General features: G+C 40.5%; 6 protein-coding genes, 1 non-coding gene and 1 pseudogene across 11 annotated transcripts; 5 read left to right on the forward strand and 3 right to left on the reverse strand.

The window, feature by feature from the left end:
• Positions 1 to 500: 500 nt before the first annotated feature.
• ARO4 (armadillo repeat only 4) lies at positions 501 to 2,808 on the reverse strand. The gene has a single exon (XM_087128689.1). It carries the CDS (start codon positions 2,525 to 2,527, stop codon positions 695 to 697), a length of 1,833 nt encoding a protein of 610 aa, XP_086984815.1. The 5' UTR covers positions 2,528 to 2,808; the 3' UTR covers positions 501 to 694.
• Positions 2,809 to 2,819: 11 nt separating this feature from the next.
• On the reverse strand, positions 2,820 to 2,893 carry TRNAN-GUU (transfer RNA asparagine (anticodon GUU)). Its single transcript has one exon. It is a non-coding gene; the product is annotated as a tRNA-Asn (tRNA).
• Positions 2,894 to 3,787: 894 nt separating this feature from the next.
• On the forward strand, positions 3,788 to 5,600 carry LOC111804876 (RAF-like serine/threonine-protein kinase PRAF). Of its 4 annotated transcripts, none has more exons than XR_015422998.1 (4): positions 3,826 to 4,197; positions 4,310 to 4,852; positions 5,225 to 5,292; positions 5,366 to 5,600. XR_015422998.1 is itself a non-coding variant. In XM_023689684.2 (3 exons), exons 2-3 carry the CDS (start codon positions 4,026 to 4,028, stop codon positions 4,726 to 4,728), a joined length of 591 nt encoding a protein of 196 aa, XP_023545452.2. In that variant the 5' UTR covers positions 3,788 to 3,886; positions 3,970 to 4,025; the 3' UTR covers positions 4,729 to 5,600. The 4 variants fall into 4 exon arrangements, 1 of the variants encoding a protein (XP_023545452.2); XR_015422999.1 differs by having other exon boundaries at positions 5,375 to 5,600; XM_023689684.2 differs by having other exon boundaries at positions 3,788 to 3,886; positions 3,970 to 4,197; positions 4,310 to 5,600.
• An 853-nt stretch (positions 5,601 to 6,453) lies between these two features.
• Positions 6,454 to 8,761, forward strand: LOC111804875 (protein DOWNY MILDEW RESISTANCE 6-like). Its single transcript, XM_023689683.2, has 2 exons — positions 6,454 to 7,271; positions 7,969 to 8,761. The coding sequence occupies exons 1-2, from the start codon at positions 6,483 to 6,485 to the stop codon at positions 8,227 to 8,229; spliced, it is 1,050 nt and encodes a 349-aa protein (XP_023545451.2). The 5' UTR covers positions 6,454 to 6,482; the 3' UTR covers positions 8,230 to 8,761.
• A 1,447-nt stretch (positions 8,762 to 10,208) lies between these two features.
• Positions 10,209 to 11,601, forward strand: LOC111805120 (ethylene-responsive transcription factor ESR2). The gene has a single exon (XM_023690019.2). The coding sequence runs from the start codon at positions 10,343 to 10,345 to the stop codon at positions 11,327 to 11,329; it is 987 nt and encodes a 328-aa protein (XP_023545787.1). The 5' UTR covers positions 10,209 to 10,342; the 3' UTR covers positions 11,330 to 11,601.
• A 487-nt stretch (positions 11,602 to 12,088) lies between these two features.
• Positions 12,089 to 15,114, forward strand: LOC111804878 (putative protein phosphatase 2C 14; annotated as a pseudogene). The gene is made up of 7 exons (XR_015422911.1): positions 12,089 to 12,262; positions 12,475 to 12,575; positions 12,650 to 12,803; positions 12,896 to 13,067; positions 13,128 to 13,221; positions 13,421 to 13,529; positions 14,631 to 15,114. The product of XR_015422911.1 is annotated as a putative protein phosphatase 2C 14 (transcript).
• A 1,737-nt stretch (positions 15,115 to 16,851) lies between these two features.
• On the forward strand, positions 16,852 to 17,983 carry LOC147790062 (uncharacterized). Its single transcript, XM_087128316.1, has one exon. The coding sequence runs from the start codon at positions 16,852 to 16,854 to the stop codon at positions 17,824 to 17,826; it is 975 nt and encodes a 324-aa protein (XP_086984442.1). The 3' UTR covers positions 17,827 to 17,983.
• A 1,398-nt stretch (positions 17,984 to 19,381) lies between these two features.
• Positions 19,382 to 25,241, reverse strand: EIF4B2 (eukaryotic initiation factor 4B2). Its single transcript, XM_023689682.2, has 3 exons — positions 23,849 to 25,241; positions 19,761 to 20,186; positions 19,382 to 19,661 (listed from the first exon to the last, which is right to left on the reverse strand). The coding sequence occupies exons 1-3, from the start codon at positions 24,955 to 24,957 to the stop codon at positions 19,643 to 19,645; spliced, it is 1,554 nt and encodes a 517-aa protein (XP_023545450.1). The 5' UTR covers positions 24,958 to 25,241; the 3' UTR covers positions 19,382 to 19,642.
• Positions 25,242 to 25,254: the final 13 nt, after the last annotated feature.

The raw sequence follows: 25,254 nt of genomic DNA on the forward strand, positions 1-25,254 counted from the left end.
TTACGTGCCATATCTTTGAAATAAATCATGTTATCAAGTGATTATCATTTTATTGGGGATTTTTGGCCAGGATTTAATTCTTGTGTTTCTAAAACCGAAAAAGGCAGCTCTGTTGAGGTCTGTAGCTTGAGAATCAACATTTGATTCTAACCAACAGGCAGTACAAGATGAAGATTTAAACCCTTGTAGTGAGTGTTATGTGTATAAAAAGAGCGGAGGACATGTTTAGGTAAAGATGTTCATTGGATGGTGACTGTAAGCTTGTTCATCGTAGGAAAACATGCTTTGAAAACTAATGAAGTCTTGTGTTTTACTTAATATTCCGTTTGTTGCCCAGATTTTCGTGGTTCATATTCATACAATCCATCAACTACAGAATAGAATTTTGTTTAGAGGACGTACACATAAAAAAAAGATTACTGGAGACGACTACCAACCCAAAGGAAATGGATTTTAATTGGGTGAATAATGAACAACCAATTAAAGGCGGAACGAGAAGACAGAGGAAAAACTGCATTCCTCTCTGTAATCTTTTTAACCATTCTATTCATGTCAACAACATTGGAAGCTAACAAGGTATAAGCTTTATTTTCTACACAACTCTGTGGAACATTTTGTTTAGAGGATATACACATAATACCATGCCGCCATCATCAAAGTAAACCAAACGGTTGGATTTAGGAAAGGAGAAGTTCTAGGGCAACCCCAAGTGCCCCTTGGAATGGACTCCCATTCCTGCGTGATACAGATTGAGGTGACTAATTGCCTTCCCCACCAAGTCTTTCAATTCTGGATGCAGGGCAATCATGGTGCGATCCGCCCCCTCCAGCACTGTCAAAACCCGGGCCTGATCCACAACCTCGCTGCTGCCCGCATGAAGTGCAAGATAACACAACAGAATCAGTCCATACATCTGTGTCTTCTCGTTCTCCCCAAGTATCTTCAGTACGAGAGGCACCCCGTTCAACTCTATTACTGTCCTCGAATGCTCCATGCAAAGGAAATTCTCCGGACAAACAAACTTCCCCAGCGAAATGGCAGCCTCTGCAGCCACATTTACATGCCTACTCTCAAGCTTCACCACCAAAGGACCAATGACTCGTGTTGCTCTCGCGGGAAATGTCCTAGCCAACGATCCTATGGATCTTATGGCAGGAACTTGCAGAGTTGGGTTGTCCAAATCATTGATCACCCTCAACATCTGATCCACCACAGCCTTGGCGGCAGGAGAATTTGTCTTGAACGCTGCACGCCTCAGGTCCGCATTGGACTCTGCCGCAGCTGTTATCTCCATTATGCACATCAAACAATTCAGCTGCAACTCCCCCTCTTCCTTCTCCACCATCTTTGCCATGCAAAGCAATCCTTTTGTCTCACAAATTCTCCTGCTATTCGACACGCTCCCTTTCGCAAGCATCCACAGCGCCTCACCACAACTTATTTTCAGCTTAAGCTTTATTTCAGGTCTCTCATTTTCCCTCTCTTTCCGGCAATTTCCTCCCCGGCTGCCCCCTTCCATATAACACAAAGAATTTGACTTCCACTGCGAACTCGCATTCGGGTTGTATTCCACTGTTTTATCCACTAGTGTCTTCTTCTCTAAGTTCCTGTTGATCTGAACAATGGAATGAATGCTTTGTCTACCCACTTCATCCATAAAAGTCTCGAACGACAACAGAGTGACGAGGGGTCGTATCACCTTCTCCCGTGCAAAATCTTCTTGAGCCAGGGGGTCATGCATCGCCATTCTCGCCACCAAACCCGCCGCTTGTGTCTGCACCACCATCGGCGAGTTTGCAAGAGTCTGCACTATAATCGGGATTCCATGTTCTTGAACAATAGTTCTCACTCTATTCGGATCATTTGCAAGCGTATAAAGTGCCTTGATGGCCACAATTTGAGCCTCCGGCGAGGGTCCTTCCTTCAAAAGCTTGAGCAGAGGAGGAATTCCGCCTTCCTCAACAATAATGTTTTTGTTTCTCTCATTATCAGCGGCAAGCGAAGTGAGTTCGTTGGTCCCTTCAATACGATCGTGCAATTGACCCATCTGAATCGAGGCAATAGAGGACCAAACCCAAGCAATAATCGGGTCGTTGCTTACAATTGGGGGAAGCGAAAGCACGATACCGCCTCCATTGCATTCGAATATAGTGAGAAGCCATTTCATATCCCCAACGGAAGCGTCTAGAAGGTTGAACAGTTTTCGAAAATCAGCAACGCTAGTGATAGTCATTACGCGGCGAAGAGCACTCTGACGCTTGCATTTGCGTACTAGGGTTAGGGCACGCTCCAGATTCTTGGAAACCTCGGCAACCACCCGCCGGATGGGACGCTCGTAGAGGGTGGGAGTTGCTGTAGCGAATCGAACCGCGGTTCTGAGCATTTGGGCAAGGCGATCAACTTGCTTGCCCACTTCCGCACACTCGTTTTTGAAGGACTCGGCTTCGTCGACGGCAGAGCGAACACGCTCCGACAGCACAATCGGGTGGGACAGTTCCTCTTCAATCCGCTTGTCCCCGGAATCCATTTGAGGTAGTTAGGGTACTCTATATTTGTGGTCCGTCAACGTCAATTCTCCTGAACGCTGAAAAATTAAATACCGATTCGTTCCGAGTTAAGTGAGCGGAGTTGGAGTGGGAGTGAAAGAGAGAAGGTGGGTTTTCCAATTTAGCTTTTGGGTATGAGACAGAATCGGGAAATATAATAAGAGAAAATGAAAAAGTACAGTCTGGAATTTTGGTCTGTGTTCCATCATCGTTCGTTCCCCTTCTTCAATAATTCTTATAAATTTAAAAAAAAAAAAAAAACATAATAGAAATCGCTAGAAGGAGGGTTTGAACCTCCGACCTTGTGGTTAACAGCCACACGCTCTAACCAACTGAGCTATTCCAGCTATTCGTGCACGGTGGATATCAAATAATATATATTTATTTTTTGATTACATATGAATTCTAAAAGCTTTCATGGAGTTCAACCTGGGCTTCTTTCAGTCAACCACATTTCCCCTCCCCCCCCAAGTTTTGAAGCACCCACACCACTGATCAAGAGTATCTTCTTGGGTAGTAGATATTATTGGGAATATCTGGGCGTAGAGAAAAAGAAATAGAGGAAAAGGGATAATGTTGAATAAACAAAAAGCAATGAATTGAAAGAGATGATACGTAATGTCTGAATTGAAGTTGCATGTTCCTCCAAGTTGGGTATCAAAATGAATGAAGTAAAAGCGATTCTGGATAAGAAGAAGGCTCCACCCTTTTCCTTTCCATCGCCATTGGAAAACAACGTCCCATCCATCGTCGTCTTCTTCTTCTTCTTCTTCCTCTTCTTCCTCTTTTTCGTCCCCTCCAGCCTTTAAAGTGTTGCACATGCCAACCACCCATCACATTGCCTACCTATGCACTACGCTGCCTTCAAAACCTGAGAAAAATCTGCTAAACTCAGCGCCCCCACAAAATATCAACGTTCATTAATAAATGCTATTAATTCATAGATCGGGACATTCATCCCCTTTCCCCAATCATATCCCTCCGCGTCTTACAAGTACGGTCCCCCCAATTGGACACCTCCGGCCCCGCCCTCCTCACTCATTCCGATATCCACCCCTGCTAAATCAAATTAATAAATAAGTAAGGCTTATTATGTGAATACGACCCCACGTGTAGGTGGCCCCATCCCATGACCCTTCGGCCTTCTTTCTTTTTTCTTTTTTGTAATTTAAAAATATATATATATATATATTGATTCATTTGGGTTATATATTAAATATGGCATGGATGAGGGAGGAAATAAAATGTGTGTGTCACAATTCATGCTGTCTCATCCTTCCTTCCTTTCTTTTACGTGGCTGCTCTCCATCCACCCTGTCTTCTCTTCTCTCACCACTTCGGTTTGAACCGGGTTTTCCTTTTTCTTTTTCTTTTTCTTTTTTTCTTTTAACTTGAGAAAATAATCGAAAGTCTATAAATACAGGGAAAGGGTGTTCTGTTCCGGTTGAACAAGAACAAGAACAAGGCATACGACGACACATGGGCAGACCTCCCCTCCACCGCACCGCACTCACTTTCAAACCTACTCCCACCATCAAGTTCCTCTGCAGCTACGGCGGCAAGATTCTCCCTCGTTATCCCGACGGCGAACTCCGTTATCACGGTGGCGAAACCCGCCTTCTTGCTTTCAACCGCTCCATTTCCTTCTCTGGTAACCGTCTTTTCTCTCTCTCTCTCTCTCTCTCTCTCTCTCTCTCTCTTCCACTTTCCGATTGATTTGGTTATGGTTTTTAACTTCGGAGTTTCTGAATCTTACACGACAGATCTTCTGTTGAAGTTCGGGGAGCTCTGCGGAACATCAATTTCTGTGAGCTTTCGTTGCCAATTGCCTAAGGAAGATCTGGATGCTCTAGTCTCCATCACCTCCGATGAAGATCTCGCCAATCTCATCGAGGAATACGATCGGGCGGCTTCCTCTTCCTCTTCCTCGTCGTTGAAGATCAGAGCATTCCTTTTCCCTCCTAAATATGCCAAGAGAATCTCGCCTCCTTCTTCAATGGCCTCCTTCTCCTCCTCCTCCTCCTTGTCCTCGATGTCGGCGGCTCACCGTTGCTTTCGTCGGATGTCGCCGCCACATGCTTCCTACTTGGAGAGATCTGCATCTGCGGTTCCTTGCAGTGTATATAATATTCAGGGAAGCTCTAGCCGCATGTTCGTCCACAATGGTCGCAGCTGGGAATAACCCTAACTCTTCCAGCAGGGAGGGAACCGGATAGCCAAACAGAAACCAAATCAATTGAATTATATATGCATATATATATATATTATCCACTTAAAGGAAATTAAAATTCAGAGGCTGATACAATGTAATTGTCTCTGCTGTGCTAATTTGGTTGCATTGCGATTAATGAATTTTCAGTCCAATTTCGTTACGGATCCCCAACTTAATACTGTGGTGAGTTGAGTTGAGTTGAGTTTGTTCTTCTTCCATCCTTGCCTTGTGATAAATTTGGCTTACCCAATTCCCCCGCCGTCGTTTGCCCCCTCCTACTTTTTCTTGCATGCTATCTATCTGTTTTATTTTTGCCCCCGCCTACTTTTTCTCGCATGCTATCTATCTGTTTTATGTAACTGAGGAACAAACAAGTGTATTCCCTTGCATGCTCTTGTTTGTGTGATCAAATATGTGGAAGTTTATTCTCTGTTTTGAAATCATTTTGTGTGATTCTTTTGTCCAGGAGCTTTGGCAGGAGTGAGATTCTGTCTCACGGTTGGGCTCGGAGATTAAAGCTGCGGGCACAAATGAGTAAGTTTCCGCCACTCCAAATTCTTTCTTAATTGAATTCGCCCTCTCATCATTGAAACTGTAATTTAATTAGTTTCCTTAGTGAATTGCTGCGGCTGGAGAATCTCCTTAAAACGGCGGAGGAGGGATGCAGGTGAATTTAATAAGGAATCTCCATAAACAAAGAAGGCAAATATTCAGGAAACAATAACGGATGAGATTTGAAAGAGATGGAAGAGGTTGGGTTTGGTTCCACAAAAATGGAGATTCCTGTTGGAAAGAGACATCCAAAAGTAATTAAAACAATAAAGGGAAAGTATAAAGCAGAATCTATTTGGATTATAAATATCTTTTTCCTCTACTTTCTTCTAACATAATACATCATTCTAACCAGACACAACAAGGGGACACTTGAATTGTGGGCATGGGCCTAATTCATTGGTACACCCTAAATCCAAGTCCATTATCCCACCCCAATCCAACTAAACAATACACTCTTGGGAATTGGGATTATAATAAAATTGCAATACCAACAAAATATAGGACGTAGGGTATCCAAATTGGGTTAATTAATCAGTTATTTATTCATGGATGATGGAATATGAAGAGAACCTTCATTAATTTAGCTTATACGAAAGACTTAGACTTTAATAATTTGGTTAAGTTGTGGAGGACTTTTGGATTGTACAATCATTCAATCATTAATCACAACTTTTTTTTATATTTGATTCCTAAATAATAACATTCAAAATTATTATTTGGGTACACAAAGCCCTCATCCTCTCTCTTCATGTGCCCACAAAGTCAAACCCTTTTGGTATGTATGAATGCTCCATCCCAAACGTTATTTTCTAACATGCTTCAATCTCTCTAAGTCAAATTACAGCTCTCCCACTTTCATTTTATTAATAGAGGATGAAAATGCAATTATATGTTTTATTTTTATTTTTTTAATCAATATATCACAATCATATAGTAACGTCACGTCAGAGAGGTACATCTCGGATGCCATTTGTAATATCGGAGTAAGAAAGAGGGTGTGATGGGTGACGAAGTGTAATATGGAGATGGAGGTGTTTTAGCAATCGTTTTGGTTTGGGTGGTAGGAGGGAGGAGGGAAGTTTGTTGGTGTTCTATAAATTTCCAAATTCCAAACACCAAAAGCTCCCAACCCGCAGCTTAGCTTAGGTTGACAACAGAACAAGTACATCATGGCAACATTCAAAATGGCCTTCGATTCTCTTCCTCCTTCCCTCTCTTCTTCTTCCTCCTATGTTCTCCCCGACCATATGAGACCTGATCTCCAACACGTATCCCACGCCATCTCCCTACCCACCATTGACTTAGATCTTCACGATCAATCCCTTCTCGTCCACCAAGTATCGGAAGCCTGCCAAAGCTTCGGCTTCTTCCAAGTCATCAACCACGGGATCCCACAACGCTTATGCGACGCCGTCTTGGACACCACCACCCAATTCTTCCACCTCCCTCCCGAACAAAGAAACCAATACGTGACCACGGATCACACTAAGAAAGTTAAAATCTTCAATTACTACGCCAAGGACGTGGAGGGGCGGAAGATCAATCTGTGGAGCGAAACCTTCACGCTTCCGTGGGATCCGGTGGGGCAGGAATTTCTAAATCACGTACCCCAAAACCCACCTCAGTACAGGGAAGTGTACGGGGAGTACTCCAGGGAAATGGGAAGGTTAATGGAAAGGGTTTTGGGGCTCATGTCGTTGGGGCTGGGGCTTGACGAGGGGGCTCTCAAGAGAAGCATAGGGGAGAAGCCGGAGCTGTACTCGCAGGCTAATTACTATCCCCCCTGCCCACAACCAGAGCTCACCATGGGCCTCGGCACTCATACTGATATTGTGGCCATTGCTGTGCTGTTGCAGTCCCAAGAGGCCGCTGGCCTTCAGATCATGAAAGATCAGCAATGGGTCTCTCTCCTTCCTCATCCAAATTCATTGGTAGTTAACGTGGCCGATCAAATTCAGGTTTGTGTTTTTATTTTTCTTGCTTTCCAAGTAACACCGGTTAGATGAACAGGACTTGTTTGAAATCACAACTCTTCTAAGGCCTCAAACCAATGCTCTCCACAATGGTATGATATTGTCCACTTTGAGCATAAGTTCTCGTCACTTTGATTTGGGCTTCCCCAAAAGACTTCATACATAATATTCTTTGATTATAAATCCATGATCATTCCCTGAGACTTTCATCCAACACCTCCCCTTGAACAGAGTACGTCTCCCCTTAATCGACTCCTTTTTCTTTTGGAGTCTAAGTCATTTTTTACTATGCCTTCGAGGCGGGAGGCTCGACTCATTTTCTTTTGGAGTCTTAGTTATTTTTTTACTATGCCTTCAAGACTTACAATACTTGGTTCTCGAAAATTCTATTGACATGACTAAGTTTTTTAGGGAATAATCAAATAATACTATCTTCATTTGAATGAGACATTTTGGAAAGTAGAAAGCAAAGTCATGAGAACTTTTGCTCAAAGTGGACAAATATCATACCATTGTGGGGAGTCGTGTTAATCTAACATTGTTCGAGGCTCACAATATGATCTTCTACACTTGTGTTTCTTCCCAAATTTAGTTGTTAATTTGCTTACAAAATATTGAAAGCTTAAATCTGTCCTATATTCCATAGTTTGGAATTTAAAAAATATGAGAGTGGATTTTGAAGGTATTGAGCAATGGAAGGTATAAAAGCGTGATCCACAGGGCTGTAACCAACAGTGCGAGGAGAAGATTATCGCTAGTAATGTTCTATGCACCCAACGACGAGACGGTGATCAAGCCCATTGAGGAGCTGACGGACGAACACCACCCGCCCCTCTACAAAACCTTCACTTACAAACAATTCATGCACGAATTCCGCGCACAAGAAGGAACAATAAGAAGAGTCAAGGAGACTTTCCAGCTCACCAACTCTCTCAACACCTAAATGCTTGCTTGTTCCTTTAACCAAATGGGCCCTCGGCCCAATTCTGTACAACACCCAATGCTGTTCTGGACCAAAACACCATTTCTCTCCCTTTGTTCTTGAATGAAAGTAGTAAATACGATGCCACATCAGATAAATGGTTGGTTATTTGGCACGTGTGTTTTTTTTCCAAAATGCCAACAGCGATGCCACATCATTGGATGACTCATCCCACTTCAGCTTACAATTTGGATCCGTAAAACTGTATATTTATTTAATTAATTATGCACCCTTAGTTGGGAACCAGAAGTGGGGGCAGAGAAAAGGAAAATGAATGTGAGACCGATAGGAGGGTGGGGGTTAAAAAGTGAAGCGCCCAATTATATTCCACATTTTATTAAATATAAATAGTTAATAAGAAAAAAAAATTAAATGGTGGTGCAGAGGTATAAATTGGGAATTATAAAAATTATAAATGTGCATTAAATAAAATAAAATGGAGGAGAGCATGCATGGGGATGGACCAATGGTAGGATGCCACGTCCAATACTGTTTACTACCATTTACAATGCCCTAAATATCTTTGTACGTTCCCCTTGTGGGAGGGAAGTATAATGTTTTTATTGTTTTTAAATAAAATAATATTTTATAAATAAATAAAAAAAAGTTGCATTTGTGAGAATTAAATGAGGCATTATTAAAGGGGGAATTCAGGAAGAAAAAAAAAATTGATACAGGGGATTGCATAATTAAAGTGGACGCAGAAAGGCATTTAAAGGCATGTGTATATATTTTATATATACATAAGTAAAAACATTATTATATAATAGAAGTGCAAGGAATATAGTTTGGTTTGTGATGGAATTATTAATTTATTACAAGGATTGGACTGTAGTAACTAAAAACATGTAATATTCACTCACGGACATTCAATAATTCTTATTTACTTCAGACAATATTATTTAATTTGAAACATTATTTTGTATTGAAAAGGAATGACAAATAAATGTCACCCAATTAATAATAAAAAAAACCAACAAGTCCCATGATTTCACGCGGATATCTATATATCTTTCTTTCTTCTTCCTTTTCTCAATATTAAAATTCATAACCACTCATAAATATTTGTAATTAATAATAAATTTATAAGGTTGCCTTTAAAATACACTTTAAATGTAATTAATAATACAATTTTTCATACCTGGTTAAACTTAAACACTATGAAAATCTTGATTAGTTCAAAACATATTTAAAGGAACACTTCACTCAACTGCAAAAATTAAATTGAGGTATTTAAAAATATACGCATAAGTCGATGTATATAGACTAAAATCGTATTTTAAAGGTAAAGAGTATTCATAATATAAAAAGAACTTTACATTATTGTGTCTAGAAATAATTATTTGTAAAAAAAAAACTTTTGTGTACATTAATAATTAATACTTGTACGTACTAGTATTCCATTAAAAAGTAGCCAAGGTGGCGTAGCTTCACTAATCACTTTTGGCGTACCTATTGATTTTTCATTAATTATCATTAATGACATCTAAAAAGTGGTACTTAGGAGGCCATCATCCATATATATATATATGTATATGTATATATATATTTTAAAACTCATGCAACCATTAGATATATGAACTTTTTTTAAAAAAAAAAATTTATATGCAGAAACCTCTAATTTAATTTATTGGGAAGGCATATTAATTACATATATTATAAAATGCCCCAGTTATACATCTATACGATGGTACGTAGAGACATTTAATTCATATTTACCCATTATGCATAAAATACATATACAAATAACAAATAATAATAAATAAAAAACTTTATTACTACCCATTTATATGTAAAGAGATATTAATACCGCCAACCTCTATACTTCCAATAATTGTATTATGGTTTGTTTGGATGAAGAAACGAGTGCATTATTGAATTAAAATACAAAAATAATTTTGCAACTGTGAAAAGGTATATGAGAGGAAATGATGGGGACCCCACACCTTGACCTGTCTCCTCTTCTTGTACTATAAATACACGCGCCCGGCTGCAGCCGCAGTGACATCAATACCAATCCCACTGCTGAAACACAACACGCCCTCTCCCCGTTGAATCTTCTTCTCTCTTCAAAATGGAAGACTCCTTCAGGCGTGTCAACAATAATACTAATAATACTAATACCACCAATAATCCCTTCCTCGACTACCAAATGAAGTCCACCGCCACCACTACCACCGCCGCTCCCACCAGCGCCACCGGTCTCAAGCGAACCCTTCGAGATCACAACTCCACTACTGCCACAATGAGGTACCGTGGAGTTCGGCGCAGGCCGTGGGGGCGTTACGCTGCGGAGATTCGAGACCCTCAGTCCAAAGAAAGAAGATGGCTTGGGACGTTCGACACTGCGGAGGAGGCTGCACGTGCGTACGACTGCGCCGCACGGTCCATGCGTGGCCTGAAGGCTCGCACCAATTTCGTATACCCTTCCTCCCCACCCCCTCACTCATTGTGGGATGAGTATGTAATCCCTCGCTTCAATTTCCCTAAACAATCACACCCGGGTCTCCCCCGTGTGAACGCATCCAACTGGCCCATGTTTTCCAGTCCCAGCCGTGGGGCCGAGTTCGTGTGGTCCGGAGCGCAGAGGATGAACACCGCTTCTCCCACTCTCGACATGCTTCTTCTTCGTGATTTCCTCAACTTCCCTTCTGCCAATGCTAGTAATCCAAAGCCCCCTTCATTGATTAATAATACCTTGGCGACCAAAATAGCAGCCTCTCCCCCAGATCACTCCGTACAACAACAAAACTACTACTCCTCCCAGTTTCTCCCAAAGGACTCCCCCGATTCGGGGTTGCTGGAAGAGATAATCCACGGTTTCTTCCCGAAATCCGATTATTCCAAAGCCAACTCCGATGATCAATCCGACCCGGTTGCGGATGAATTGAAGAACCAACACTCACCTAGCTTCACTACTGACTTGGATTTATTGGATTACCCAGATTGTAGCATCCAGGCGGAGTTTAATGAAGGTGGTGAGCGTGTATTTGGGAATCCTGAGAATGTGATGGTGGATGACATCTTCCAATGCCCTGAGAGCGTGTATTTTGTGTTATGATCACTACTCCGAACTCCTTTCAAATATTTTGATTTACTATAAAAATAAAAGATATAAAAAATAGTTTCCTCCACCTCTTGTATTTAATTAGTTTAATACGAATACACAAGATATCTCACCCTAGATCAGGACGTTCAATACTTTGCATGGCGTGCATGGATGCCAAATAATTTATATGTATGGAGAGTTATTGGTAGGCATTGATGGGACAATGAAAAGGCTGAGAAAGAGAGTAAAGGAGAAGAGTTCATTTAATACTCTATTTCTTTTCATCTTCCCATTATTGCTTTTTAACCTTTCACTCTCTTTTAAACATTCACACCTACAATAATTATTCTATTTCAATTTACTTTATTTTAAATATATAAATTCTTCTCTAAATCTAAAATAATGCTGCATTATTTCCACCCATTAATATCAAATTAATGTTTTTTTTTTTACTTTTTTTTGTAGTAGAAACTACCAACCCAAGCTACACTTTAATATCAAAAAAAAAAAAATAAAAATAAAAGTAAAAAAAGCTACACTTTAATATCGGGACAGAAATCAGTTCTAATATCGGGACAGAAAGTCAATCACGCTTTAAACCAAAATGTTAATTTTTAATAAACATAAGCTTTCAAAATTTGTAATTCAATATTAAAAGGAAAGACCCGCCAAAGATTGAGATCCATACCGTCTTGCGGGAGATTCAAGCCGACGAACTTGGAGCCGCCACTCCCCGATCCGATTCCGTTCCTTCCGGCGGGACTGGTGAACTTGAACTTCTCTGTTTACTCCCCTGAACTTTATATTAAGGCCGTTTTTGAGCTTCTTTCTCCTTATTATGCCTTCCCGCCTCCGCTGTTTGCATCTCATAATCGCTCTTCAGATTAATTGCGAAAACTCAAAGTTGTGCGTTTATCGAGTTTCCTTTGATGCTTCTTTTCAAAAGTATTTGGTCCTTTTTCGTTGCGATATGATATCGATCTGTTTAGAAACACAAGTTGTAATATGTGTTTCTGTCTATTGTGTGCGATTAAATTGCTAATTCGTCATGATCTCCTTTTCTTTTTTTTTTACATTTATCGTACTCTGGCGTACTCTCGATCCATGTGCTCTAGTACTTGTTTCCCTTTATATTTTGATTCAATTTCTGTTTTCAGATTTTCCAGATCACGTGGGGGTTTTCTCCGTCAAGGGCAAGAAGAGATTTATGGATGATACTCGCAAGATCATTCCTCGCTCGAAAGGCCACTTAATCGATGTAATTGAGCTTTCATTTCTTTTAGAATTCTAGCAGCTTAATTTACTTCTGTGATGAACCGTCTTTTAGCGTAGGCCTTTTTTGGCGTTTATGTTGACCATGGAGGCAGGAAGGCAGCGGAATTTGTTGCAAATGTTGCAAGTGGTGGGCAATTGCATGGGATCTGCAGAGAAGGAGGACGCAATTAAAGCCGCTGTCTTGAAAACGGACCAAGGGTTCTTGGATCTGGTAATGCCAAATGGAGCTACATTTTCTCCCTCAAGTGCAATTTCTTGTCCATCTTGAACTACCGTTTTATAAAAATTTCCATAATTTTCCAGGGTTTAGGCAGTGGTGTCTGCTGTGTCACAGCTCTGATACCAAGGAGAAGAAGTAATTCTTTCCAATTTGGGCGATTGTAGAGCTGTTCTTTGTAGTGGTGGAGTAGCTGAAGCAGCAACCAAAGACCATAGAGTTGAACAGGAGGATGAACGGAAAAGAATAGAATGCAAGGTACTAGCTGTTATCTAGTGTACTTGATTATTATGGGTAGAGATGACGGTAAAGGTAGAGAACTCTAAATTGTGATGTATGGTGGATGTGTTAAGATTCATGGGGGGGGCATGGGTCCATGGAGTTCTCTCTGTTTCTAGAGGCATTGGAGATTGTTCATGGAGTTCTTTCTATGTCTTGGTCATGTTTTTCTTAATGTTTAGGGAGATACATGTGCCTTTTATAATAGATAAAGACTGGCTAGATACCTAGATATTTGGTAACAATATAGAAAAAGAAATGTAACTAAATTCCTAAAGTAATAATGCAGATATAATTAAAGCTAGGGTTTAGTCATTCCTTCAACAGCAGAGATGCTCACTTAAAGGACTGGGTGATGGCAGAGCCTGATTCAAAGGTACTACTTCTTTGTGAACACATGGAATTCCTTGTTTCAGCAACTGATGTGGGCTATGGGAAAAGGTATGGATGAATTTCCTAAAAATATGTACACACATTTACATATGCATTGGATTATTTTTTAAAATATTGTGTACTTACAAAAATTGTTTGGAAACAAATTTCAAATTTTTTTTTAGTGTCGATTGGGAAGCCTTTTCGTAATTCTGTGACTTTCTGGGATAACTCATGTCTCCTTTTTGTAAATGGCTTCTTCATTTGAATACATTTTCTGCTTCCTACAAATTAAAAATAACAATTAGTTAGAAAAACTGAAAATCGTGATAGTTCTGAATGAAATCACTTTTAAAGAGGATTTCATTAAATGAAGTACGAAATCTCCATTTCAATGATGAGTGAGAATACAATTTGAAAGAAACAAGTTGAAACCAGCTCTTCAAAAGATGATTTAAAAGAATCCAATATAAAAGAAAACCAATGAAGTTGAAGTGTCTCTTCAATAGACGATATCTGAGATGTTGCAATAAAATCATTTGTTGAAACGGCATGCTTTAGGAAATATGTCTTATTCCCAAATAATTTTGCAAACAGAAACTATTTCATTGATTGATGAAATAGATTACAAAAGAAAGTCCTATCTATGAATAGTTACAAAAATATTTGCAAAATAACTTTTTCAAAGAGAATATTAAAAGGATGTATACATACTCACATATATACTCACATATATACATCTGCACTTGGTCACCTTATCTTTTACTAATGTTCAGCAAAACGCACCACGTGAGAGTATTCTCTGTGGACCATGTGTTAAAGCTGGTTGAGTTATACGGATAGCATAATGAATTTGTGTCCTGAGATGATAATGAGATTCTGAATTCGGAGTGTAGCTGATTGATCTTCAAGTTTACTTACCAGAAATAAATCATGTTCTCATAGGGCATTAACAGGGAATAAACTTGAGCATAAAGATGAAGTAGATGTAGTCTTAAGAAATCTGTTAAGTTATTCAATTACTTCCATTTCTACCTGGGGAGTTGTTCTGTAGCGTTCTTAACCTGCTCAAGAAAGAAACTAATTTTTGAATATCAAATCAATCAGAGGGTAGGTGATTGTGCTGTTTTGGTAATTTTTGTTAAACTTTGAAGTTACAAAATTTCATAGGTTGGAAACCAAGAGACTGTTGATGTTGTGACACAACCGCGGTTGATGGATAAAAGTTTCAGGATATCAAAAGGTTCCCTTGAGAAACATTAGCCGTACCCGTTGCTCTCTGAATTCAAGTCCATCAAAACTACGGAGAGTTTCATTAGCCACGCAACCGAAAGTGGGGGTGGGCCAATCTCCAATCAGTGAAAAGGCAATTGATAGCTGTGAAGAAGGTGAATATGACTATGCTTGTGAAATTGTAAGTCCTGTATCAAAATCAAGGAGAATATCATTGGTCAGACGTAAAAAGATGAAGTTAGAATTTTCACCTGAGGAGAATAATGATTGCTATAGGAAGATACCCACTTCCAGTATACTTGTGGCTGCATGTTAGGAACTTGTAGATCTAGCTCTGAGTAGGGGTAGTCTGGATGACATTACCATAATGATATTCGACTTGAGCTCCTTCGAGTGCAAGAGGATTTGGGAGTTCTTGTAACTTTAAGTTTGATTTGGCGATATCTCTGGTAAATGGATAACTTTCACCATTGAGTATCGATAACAGAAAAAATGGGTACAGAAAAGCAGATTTGATTATTTCATTTTTGGCTTGCCAAGTATAGATCCAGCCAGGTTGATTCTGATTCTTTCTACTACTTATCAAATGCCGGAACTTTTTCTTGAATTATGCCCCTCTTTTAACCTTTATTAATATTTTGAAATTGGTTTGATGATGAGTGTCAAGTTTGTGCGTCTAATTAAATTGACTGTATAAATTTGTTGATTGCTACTGCCAATAATTTAAGAAAAAGAAATGTCTTCTTTATTCAATGTTGGTGCTTGTGAACGTCTACACCAATTAAAATCCAATCCCACCACCCCCTTTTCAGTCATGCTCCATCCTTTTCATCTCTATTTTGTTTTACATAGTGAAATTCTGTGCTCACAGCAAATCTAATGCTGATGCTTTGTGAAATATTAAGATGATCAATGTTGGTACTTTGTTTTAAGTGGGTGATTGTCGTCGCAGAACTGTTAGGTCAATTATACTGGACAAAAATATAGGATCAGGTTGGAGATAACTCTTGTGAAGCTGAATATTGACCAAAGTCCGATGGAGGTGATGTCGTGGGGGAGTACACTAATTAGTATTAACAATTTTGTGGATTAGCCCCATCCCTATGTTTCATTAATTCTTATTCAACATAATAATGATAACTTTGGTTAGGCACACACAATGACTCGTAAGTCATTCGGATATAGGGAATTTGAAGCTGTCTAATTTTTTGTTGGTTTTTATCTGTATGCTTCATGTTCATCTGCAGACAAGTGGGGTTATGCTTTATTGTTTTCTACTTTCAAAGTAATCCTACTTGTTACTCAATACAGTGAATACTGAAATTGGACCATTTTCTCTGCCATCTTAACCAGATCTTTTACATTTCTACATTATCTATATTTCAGATTCCTTTCCAAGTCACTTTTCCCAACAGTTCCACTGCAAAGTTCAAACAATGGAGGAGAAACCCAGGTGAAAATTACAAATCTCGAACACATTATATTATTAGAATAACATCTGCCCACATAGAAACCCAAAAGATTTTTCAAATTTTTATGAAGTTCCTCTCTCTTTTTTTTCCTCACTCACTCACATGCTTGTGTACCTCCAAGACTGCCTAAAATCTTTCCTTTCTATGAATTCTTTTCTCATTGGATGAAATGGGATTTGTCTGCTTTTTACCGTGCATGAAAAAGTTTAGTTTTATGGAGATGGGAGGCGTTAATACCCATTATTGGGGCCAAATCACTTGTACAGCAGAATAAATAGTTTTATTTCTGTAGTCTCTTTCTTTGTTTTTTTTTTTTTTTTTTTTTTTTTTTTGCTAAAGGAACATAGAAATGCTCAACACAGCTTGCAGATGGTATTTTCCATTATAAAATGCGTCCAGTTCTTTCTTCCTCGTCCCTCCTTTTCCACATTCAGAGCTGCCAGTTCAGATAATGGGTTCTTTCCTCTTGCTAAGCGCAAACTGCCAAGAAGTTGTCCACCAGCACCCCTGAAATAGATCTCTGGGACGGTGGTAATAATATTCTCGTCCAGATCCTCTCTCTCTCTCTCTTTCTCTCTCTCTGCCTCCTCCTTTCTGTTTTCTACTGTCATCATTTTCAGCTAGTTTGGCCCAAACTCCATTTCCAGCTTCTAAAAACAATTCGGCTTGTTGGATTCACTGAAGCCATGCACGATTCAATTGGAATTCCTGCTTGCTTCTCATTTGGGGAGAGGCCAAATAATGATCCGGGTTCAGTAATCAGGTCAGGACAGAGTGTGTTTATGTCAATGTATCAAACAAAGATCGTTGGTCAGTGTCGCCTCATCACAGTGACTTGGTGCAAGAACCTGTTACTTCATGGCCTGTCCATCTGTGTTCAAGGACCAGAAGGAAACGAGCAATATCAGTGTAAGGTTGAAATGAAGCCATGGTACTTCTGGAGAAAACAAGGTTCTAAGCATTTTGAAGTCGATGGTCGAGCTGTAGATGTGGTTTGGGACCTCAAGAGTGCAAAATTCAGTGGAGAGACAGAACCACAGTCAGATTACTATGTGGCCGTTGTCTGTGAAGAGGAAGTTGTTTTGCTTATTGGGGATCTCAAGAAAGATGCCTTCAGAAAAACAGGTTGTCGGCCAGCTTTGATAGAGCCGACTCTGGTTTCGAAGAAGGAACATGTATTTGGGAAGAAAATGTTCTCCACCAGAATTCAATTCCATGAGAAAGGCAAGCTCCATACCATCTCAATTGAGTTTATCAACGTGAATACAAATCCCAGTGTCTCTGATTCATTCGATCCGGAACTGGAGATGAAGATCGATGGCCAACCAGCAATCAAGATCAAGCACCTTCACTGGAAGTTCAGAGGAAATGAATCTGTATTAATCAACAGAACGAGATTAGAAGTTTACTGGGATGTCCACGATTGGCTGTTTGGTTCTGGTCCCAGGTACGGGCTTTTCATATTCAGGCCAATCTCATCATGGTCTGAATCTCCATCATCATCACTTCCATCAACATCGCCATCTGCTCCTCCACCCTCTGCCTTGACATCAACCACAGGAATGTCCATTAGAGAAGTGATTTCTACTTCCGGGGAGGTTGAGAATGCAGCTGGGTCATCCAAATTTTGTTTGTTTCTCTATGCTTGGAAGATCGAATGAAGAATGATGAATGCAAATCGAAAGATATGGTAAAAACAAAAGTGGGTTCTCTTGAAGTTTTGTTTTTACAAATTTAGAATTGATGAATCAGAATTAGCTCCCAATCCCAATTCCAATTCCCCAGAAAGAATCAAAGAATACGAGAGAGAGAGAGAGAGAGAGAGAGAGAGAGAGAAAGAAATATTTTAGAAGATTGATGGGCAACAAATGGACCCATCATGAGAGAGAAAGAAGAGGTAAACAAAGAGGGATTGAATTATAGAAGGACAGGATTAGACATGCCAGATAGGAGATCATCTTCATGCCCAATTATCATCCCTATCTTCATTGCCCATCACCAGTCCGCCCTAATCTCACAGCGACGGGTTTGTTCTCTCTCTCTCTTATTGTTTTTATTTCGTGTTTGCTAACTATTAGCTTTCATTGCAATATGAATATATCTCCGTAAATTTCATAAGATCTATATCTATATTCTGCACATCTTTTTACCGGTCTACTTTTACCTTTTTTCCATCACTTTCTTCGGCCTTTTCTTTTCTTTAGTTTTTAATTTAATTTCCTTTGTATTCATTCCCAAGTATAGTCATACAGTATTTTAAGATTACTTTTAATCGACAGGACAAACAGTGCCTAATGTTTTCTTAATATCTATGTAGACATATTTTATATCACTAGTTACGACAATAGACCTCTTTATTCCCTTTAACAATGGCAAGAAGTTGTATTTTAAGAGAATGAGTTAAGTTTGGACTTTATAGGATGAAAATAATAACCCAGAGGAAGCCTACTGGTTAGGTTGGACTGCTTTGGTGGCATGGTTTTTATCTTGTCCTCACCTCGCTGCATGCCAACAACTGCCATTCAAATTGATGCTTATAAATCATTCCATCAAACGAGCACTAAAATTTTCCATTCCACGATTAATATCAATTTTATTTGATATCTTAGGTATGTTCCATCTACCAATATTTCTTATACTAAGATTCTCTTATTCATGTTTGGTCACATCTCATCTTTTTATTTATTTTTAATAAATATCTCATCTTTCTTATTATTGCATTATATCTTTCACATAAAAGAGATGCTTATTATCTCAATTCCAAAATCTTTCTTCCTAAAAAGAAGATTTTTGAAAAGAAGTTTTTAAGGAAAAATCATCATTAACCCAACTTAACTTAGTAAAACTCTTGGTTCGAGTCCTGTTTGATCATCTTTTAGCCCTGTAACAATGAAAACATATGTACATTTTCTTTAAAACGATTTTCTGTCGCTATACATGTTTTAAATTAATTTAATAACCGTTCTAAAACCAGTCCTCCAGCAAGCTAAAAATGGTCAACAAGTAAACAAAAAAGATGAATAGCACCATTATCCCATCATTGGAACAACAATTTTGACCATTTTGTTCCTATCGAGCAGGCATGAAAAACAGGAGTTTATAACATCTTTCACGTGCAAATGGAACTTAGATTGTTATGTCCATGACCAAAACCAACCGAACTAGCTGTATGACACAGAATGACTATTACAAGACAAAAAAGAAGAAAAAAAGAACTAGGGAATCCCAACTGTCTGGTTATAATTCGAGTCCTAACCATAATACAGGCTCCTCAATTTCAACAAAAATAAGAAAAAAATAGCAATTTTACATCGTTTGAAGGGTAACAAAAGTTTGGCACCAGACAAGTAGTTCTCTCGCTCCAATTTCTGGAGCTCAAAAAAGAAAAGAAAAAACATCGTAAAAGGTGAGACCAATGTATCTTGGCTTCCGATACTCAAACAAGATCGTAAAATCAATGGTATCCACAAAGCAAGCTTACCATCTATCCCTCGACCTGGAATAAGAACAGAAATGAAATATTTGAGATTCAAAATGATAAATTTGGAACAAACAGAATAAGCAGAAAGGAACAAAATGACAAACAAATCCAAACCTCTCTATGTTTCTGTTACCCAAAAATCCTCCATCTCTGGCACCTTGGATTGGTTTTCTATCATCAGCAGACCTACTCCATACATCTGTAGTGCCTCGTGATCGAGGTCTGTCCATAGACTCAAAACTTCTGGACTCATCAAAGGATCCTTGAGAAGGCGGTCTTTCTTGAAAGGCAGCAGCCTTGCCTGCTCCAGAGCCAGGTCTTTCAGTGGCTTTCTTCCCAAACCGAACTTTATCATCCAAATCAAGGACCAAAGTCTCCAGTTCACGTTCTTTTTTATTTATTCTGTCACGCAGGTTTTGCATCTCTCCAGCAGATTCTTGCACCGATTCTTTGTTGGTATTCAGATGTAAGCCTTCCTCAAGTTCCTTTCTTAGAACATTAATTTCCTCCTTCAACATCTTTTCCTCTTCTGTTTCAGGCCTGTGGTAAAAAAGTAGACACGGTTCAATGTGAAGGTGATATGAGATAGATAAGTAAAGCTTCACTTCGTCCAACAGTTTCATGAAAAAATACAATATTTGCAGACTAAGCCACCAACGGCCACATAGACCTGTACCACCTTTAAATAAAATATTTTCATCTTTCTTTTGTTTAAAAAATAAAAATTTATTCCATAAAACTTAAACTGCACAGCACAAGATAGATAGAGAAGTCTCTCCAAGATCCCAGGTACAGACAGAAAAGCAATACACTAGAAGACAAACCTGATGTTATAATTTCATTTCGTAGTGATTCAACATTCAGTTCCTGTATTCAAATTATAAGCATAAAAACATACCTTTCCTAAACTCTAATCAACATATAATGAATCTCTGAAGGAGTTGGAAAAACTACTTTCTCATGGTTGATTCTTAGCATCCAATTATTTGACAGCAAACCCGATCTAACAATGTGACCACTTCACAGCTTAGCATTTAAACGTTTTAATTCCTTCACAACTTTTGTTAAAAAAAATCTAATGATGAAAATGGACACAGTTCTCAGCAGTAAAGTTAGAAAATTTCCTCACGATTCATTGTTATCTATGCCTCAACTATAATGTTGCAACAAATTAAACTGAATATGGGAAGTCACCTGAATATAGCTTAGAACTGAAAGATACTTGAGGCTTGTGTCAGGTTGCAGCGAAGTATACTAGATGTAAGTTGTAAAAAACGAGCAAATGTTGTGACCACATGATAGCACAACAATGACCGATACTTAAGGCTTGTCGTACATGTCTTCTAAAACAATATCCATGTCCAATTTAAAAAAGAAGGCCGCGCACATCAAGTTCTAAATGCTTTTACATGTAAAGCAACTTGGGTTTCATGTCCAAGAGAGTTTTTGTTACATAGACTTCTCTAGAACAGAAAATTAAAGTTCTTTGCGAACTTACTCACTCATGCCTTAATACTTATGAAAGATTACAAAGGTGTCCTTGGTTTCGCGCTCTCTCTAAATTGGTGTTTTGTGTCACAATCTTGAGAAAGTAGGCTGTGACCCCCACACGTAAGATAGACAAAGGTGAACCTCAAGTGGCGCCCATCCAGCCACGTGAGGGCCAAGATAGACAAGTGTGATGATGTGACCGAGGAGGACGGTGCATCATCAAACACACCAAGAGTTGCACCCAAGTCAAGCTGAGGCATACACAAGGTTGGAGAGAACGAGGTGACACGAGAGTTGGAGACAAGCTCGGAGAGGGCAGGGTACAACCTCGAGCCATAACCTTAAAAGTCAGGGTTTCAATATAAGGTTCAGCATGTGACTCTAGAGTTAAGTTCCTCTATATGAAAGGTGAGAGCTCACCAAATTTGGAGTCAATCAAATACTTGACGGATGCTCAATGGGGCCGTATGACCGCTCGCCAAAACGACGTCTACTCCAGAAAGATTTGAAATGTCTCAAAATGTACTATAAGGAGAGCCATGGTGTCAGCTCTCCACCACCCCTAGGCCCTGTGGCCTAAGCGAGCTACCTTGTAGCACATACGTATGTCATAGCGTGGGTGGCAAGCGTTCCAAAACAAACGTCTTAGATATCTACCTTTGAAATGGGTCTTTCAAGAATAGTGTCAGACGACACAAGTGTGCCAGCATTGCACCCCAACCCATGTGTCAGAAGTTGGAATATGTACCCGCTATCTGGTACGAAACCCGTAAATGACATGCCATGAAAAGGGGGAGTTCATGCCCCGATGAAAACCTGGATAGATGGATGTTCGAGATGTCTCGATCAGATAAGCAACACATGGGTTGGTCTCTAAGGACATGTCCGAGCAAGCCAAGATGGTCGAGCTGTCCCGAGACATGGGGACGACATCACGATGCATGGTCGTGTCCTTGGGAACCAAGATGATGACTGAGATGCGATGATGCACACGAGAGACTTTGGGCTAGAGTAAAGGCAAAGTCGAGCCGAATGACTTTGACCTGGAGTAAAGGCAAAGTCAAGCCAAATGAATTTGACCTAGAGTAAAGGCAAAGTCAAGCCGAATAACTTGGCTTAGTGTAGAGGTAAATCGGCTAGAGTCACAGACGATTGAACATGAATGCACAAGCGGCGTGGGTAGCTAAACAAGCTTGTATTCCGCACAAGTTGTGTTCTATTGGCAAAGGTGAACCTCGCCCAAGGTCCGACGAAGCCACAAAGTCGGGCAAAAGATGTGAAGGGGGCTTGAGTTCCCTTTAAGGCCTGTCATGAACGTGTCAAGATAATGATGCCCCACTATCGAAGATGTATGACCGTGAGACTCTACGTAAAGAAGCAAATGAGTCACAAAGACACATTTTTATCCACCACCTTTTCCCTTCTTATTCTTTTCCGATAGGCCCTTTCTCTTCAAATATTTGGGTAAGTCTATTTACTTCCTTTGTTTGGAGTGTGGTTCTCCTCCTCTGAAGTCTTCTGAATAACTTCACTAGTAACAATCATACTGTGAAGAGAGTAGGTTGTGAACCTCACATTGTGACAAGCAAAGCGGCAACCCTCAAGTGGTGCCCATCTAGCCACACGATGGCCTAGACATGTGTCATGATGCGACCAAAGAGGACGGTGCATCATCCAACACGCCACACAAAGTGAGCATTGAAGAGAAGACGAGGCATGAGAAAGATAGGGGCAACGAGTAGACACGAGTGTCAGAGATAGGCTTGTTGAAGGGTCGGGTAGGGCCCCAGGCCTTAACCTCAAAAGTCGGGATTTCGAAAGGGAGTTTGGGCATGTGGTTCTAGAGTCAAGTCCTTTCATATGAAATATGAATGCTCGCCAAATTTTGTGTCAATCGGACACCGAACAGATGCTCCTCGACATCGTACGACCATTCGCCAAAATGACGTATGCCCGAGGAAGATTGAAAATGCCTAAAAATGGGCTATGGGGGGAGGCATGGTGTCAGCTCACACCTAGGCCCTGTGGCCTAAGCGAGATACCCTGTGGCACATACGTGCGTCACAATAAGGACGAGTATAGCAAGGCGAGTGTCTCGAGTGTCTTCCTTTGAAATGAATTTTTCAAGGACAGTATCAGACGACACGAGTGTGCCGGTATTGCGCCCTAGCTCATGTGTCGGAAGTTGGATTATGTATCCACCATCCAGGACAGATGCCATAAATGATTTAGCATAAACACAGGAGAGTCCAATGTCCAATGAGAGTGAGAGTTCTTTAAGCGAAGTTCATGAATCAAAAGTTGAAAATACAAGGACCCAAACAAACTATATCTAAGAGTTCATGGGTTAATAGGATTTAAACCAAAATTCTAACTGACTCCCTATGTCTCTAAACCAAAAGTGATCACATTTGAAAGTCGCCTTCCGTCCTTTCAACCCTTCATTAGGCAATGACTCCAACACCGAAGTAAACAAGCTGGACATAACTATATGACATATGTGGTCACTCAAGTTCCCAGTCTAAGACGATAGCTAGTCATCAGAAAAAATCAAGTTACACCTAATCCTCAATAGAACAACTCCGGCCAGTTTCACACCGGAAAATTTTGCCTCCGAGAAGCAAATGACAATCAGAAAACAAAGAAATTGTCCCCAGCACCAAACCATAACAGAGAGATAGAGATTAACAATACTAAAAGTGAAATTAGACCTGTCAACAGCACGGTGCTCAAGTTGCAGATCTATCTTTCGCCAATCCTTGCCACGTTCCTCCAGCAAAACCTCCCTAGGTTTGGCATCCCCAAATGGATTGACTTTTGGCCTCGGCTTCACCACATTTTCTACGCCCTGTAATCCTGGACCCTCCGAACGGTTGGATTGAGCACTCGAAGGCCTGCTAGAGTGAGCACTAGTTGGCCTACTGGTTTTTTTGGCCTCAATTTCTGTATCCAGCTTCTTCCAATCCAATCCCTTCTCGGCCAAAACCTCCTCTCTCGGCCTTGCTGCTCCAAAAGGGTTTGGCTTGTTCGTCCTTGTTGCTTCATTTGTTACGACATTACCTTTGGGTGGATCCAACACTAATCGGGGCCGTTCTGTGACACTATCACGTGAACGGCCTCTACCCCATCGATCAGGCTCATTCGCCTCACGATAACCGGAACCGAATGTGGAGGATCTCGATGGAATAGGCTTTTTCTCACGTGCCCAGTTATCGACCTCGTCTGCCCTAGATGCAATTCCACCCACACCACCGCCTAGCGACCCATACCTATTTTGTCGACCTGAATCCAATGTGGGCGATTTCTTCGTCATTGCCCAATTATCCACCTCGTCAGCCCTCGAAGGTTGATCGAAATTGGAAGCCCTAGGAGATGAGCCCCTGCGTTCCTCATCAAACCCGCCATAAGATCGTCGACCACCACCCCAGGACCCATCGCCATCATCACGGTCTCGAAATCGACCAGCAGACATACCTTGGCGATCATAAGTGGGAAATCCCCCACCGAGCCGGCCAGAACGTACTTCCTCACCAGAGCGGTCTTTTGGACCAGTTGGAAGCCGAATCATCTCCTCCGGGGTCAAGCCCTGGCTGTCCGTTAGCCTACCGCCGGCGCCATGACCCGTCAAGGTCCCCATAGTGAATTCCGACAGCGACATCTTCTTTTTCTTGGGCTTGGTGCTGACGGCTTCCCTAAGGCTAGGGAAATTCTTGGATTCTGCTTGGGAAGCGGCCGCAGCAGCTTGCGCCTCTCGCTCCTCATCCTCAGCACGCTCGGCATCAGCGGCCCAGGCTCCGATTCCACCCCAGGGTTTTGACATTTGTATCTCGTTTGGTTTGGTTTGGCTTGGCTGAAGCTCGAGATCCAGGAATCGCAAGTAGTGAAATAGAGGAAGAAGAGAGATCTAAACGAAAAATTGGAGTTTGGTGAATGAGCTAGGCTCCGTTAATGGAGCCGGAGCTCAGAGAACATGCGATGGAAATAGAAAATGGAAACGGTCGTTGTGAGAGAGGAAGAAGGATTTTATAGAATCCCTCTTTTTCCCGTCTTCCCTTTGGATGTTTTGTAATTGAAATGGATGGAATTACAAAACTGGAGTGATGAGTGGGGAGTCGTG

This window comes from Cucurbita pepo, chromosome 11 (assembly GCF_057944985.1).
Source record: "Cucurbita pepo subsp. pepo isolate OVF chromosome 11, ASM5794498v1, whole genome shotgun sequence".
Classification (NCBI taxonomy): Eukaryota; Viridiplantae; Streptophyta; class Magnoliopsida; order Cucurbitales; family Cucurbitaceae; genus Cucurbita; species Cucurbita pepo.

Excerpts from the sequence above, each read along its gene's own strand:
- LOC111805120 (XM_023690019.2), top strand. The coding sequence starts at position 10,343 with ATGGAAGACTCCTTCAGGCGTGTCAACAATAATACTAATAATACTAAT.
- LOC111804875 (XM_023689683.2), top strand. The coding sequence starts at position 6,483 with ATGGCAACATTCAAAATGGCCTTCGATTCTCTTCCTCCTTCCCTCTCT. Across the intron at positions 7,272-7,968 it reads ACGTGGCCGATCAAATTCAG|GTATTGAGCAATGGAAGGTA; the intron begins GTTTGTGTTTTT and ends TGGATTTTGAAG.
- EIF4B2 (XM_023689682.2), bottom strand. The coding sequence starts at position 24,957 with ATGTCAAAACCCTGGGGTGGAATCGGAGCCTGGGCCGCTGATGCCGAG. Across the intron at positions 20,187-23,848 it reads GAGCACCGTGCTGTTGACAG|GCCTGAAACAGAAGAGGAAA; the intron begins GTCTAATTTCAC and ends TTTTTACCACAG.
- LOC111804876 (XM_023689684.2), top strand. The coding sequence starts at position 4,026 with ATGGGCAGACCTCCCCTCCACCGCACCGCACTCACTTTCAAACCTACT. Across the intron at positions 4,198-4,309 it reads CCGCTCCATTTCCTTCTCTG|ATCTTCTGTTGAAGTTCGGG; the intron begins GTAACCGTCTTT and ends CTTACACGACAG.
- ARO4 (XM_087128689.1), bottom strand. The coding sequence starts at position 2,527 with ATGGATTCCGGGGACAAGCGGATTGAAGAGGAACTGTCCCACCCGATT.
- LOC147790062 (XM_087128316.1), top strand. The coding sequence starts at position 16,852 with ATGCACGATTCAATTGGAATTCCTGCTTGCTTCTCATTTGGGGAGAGG.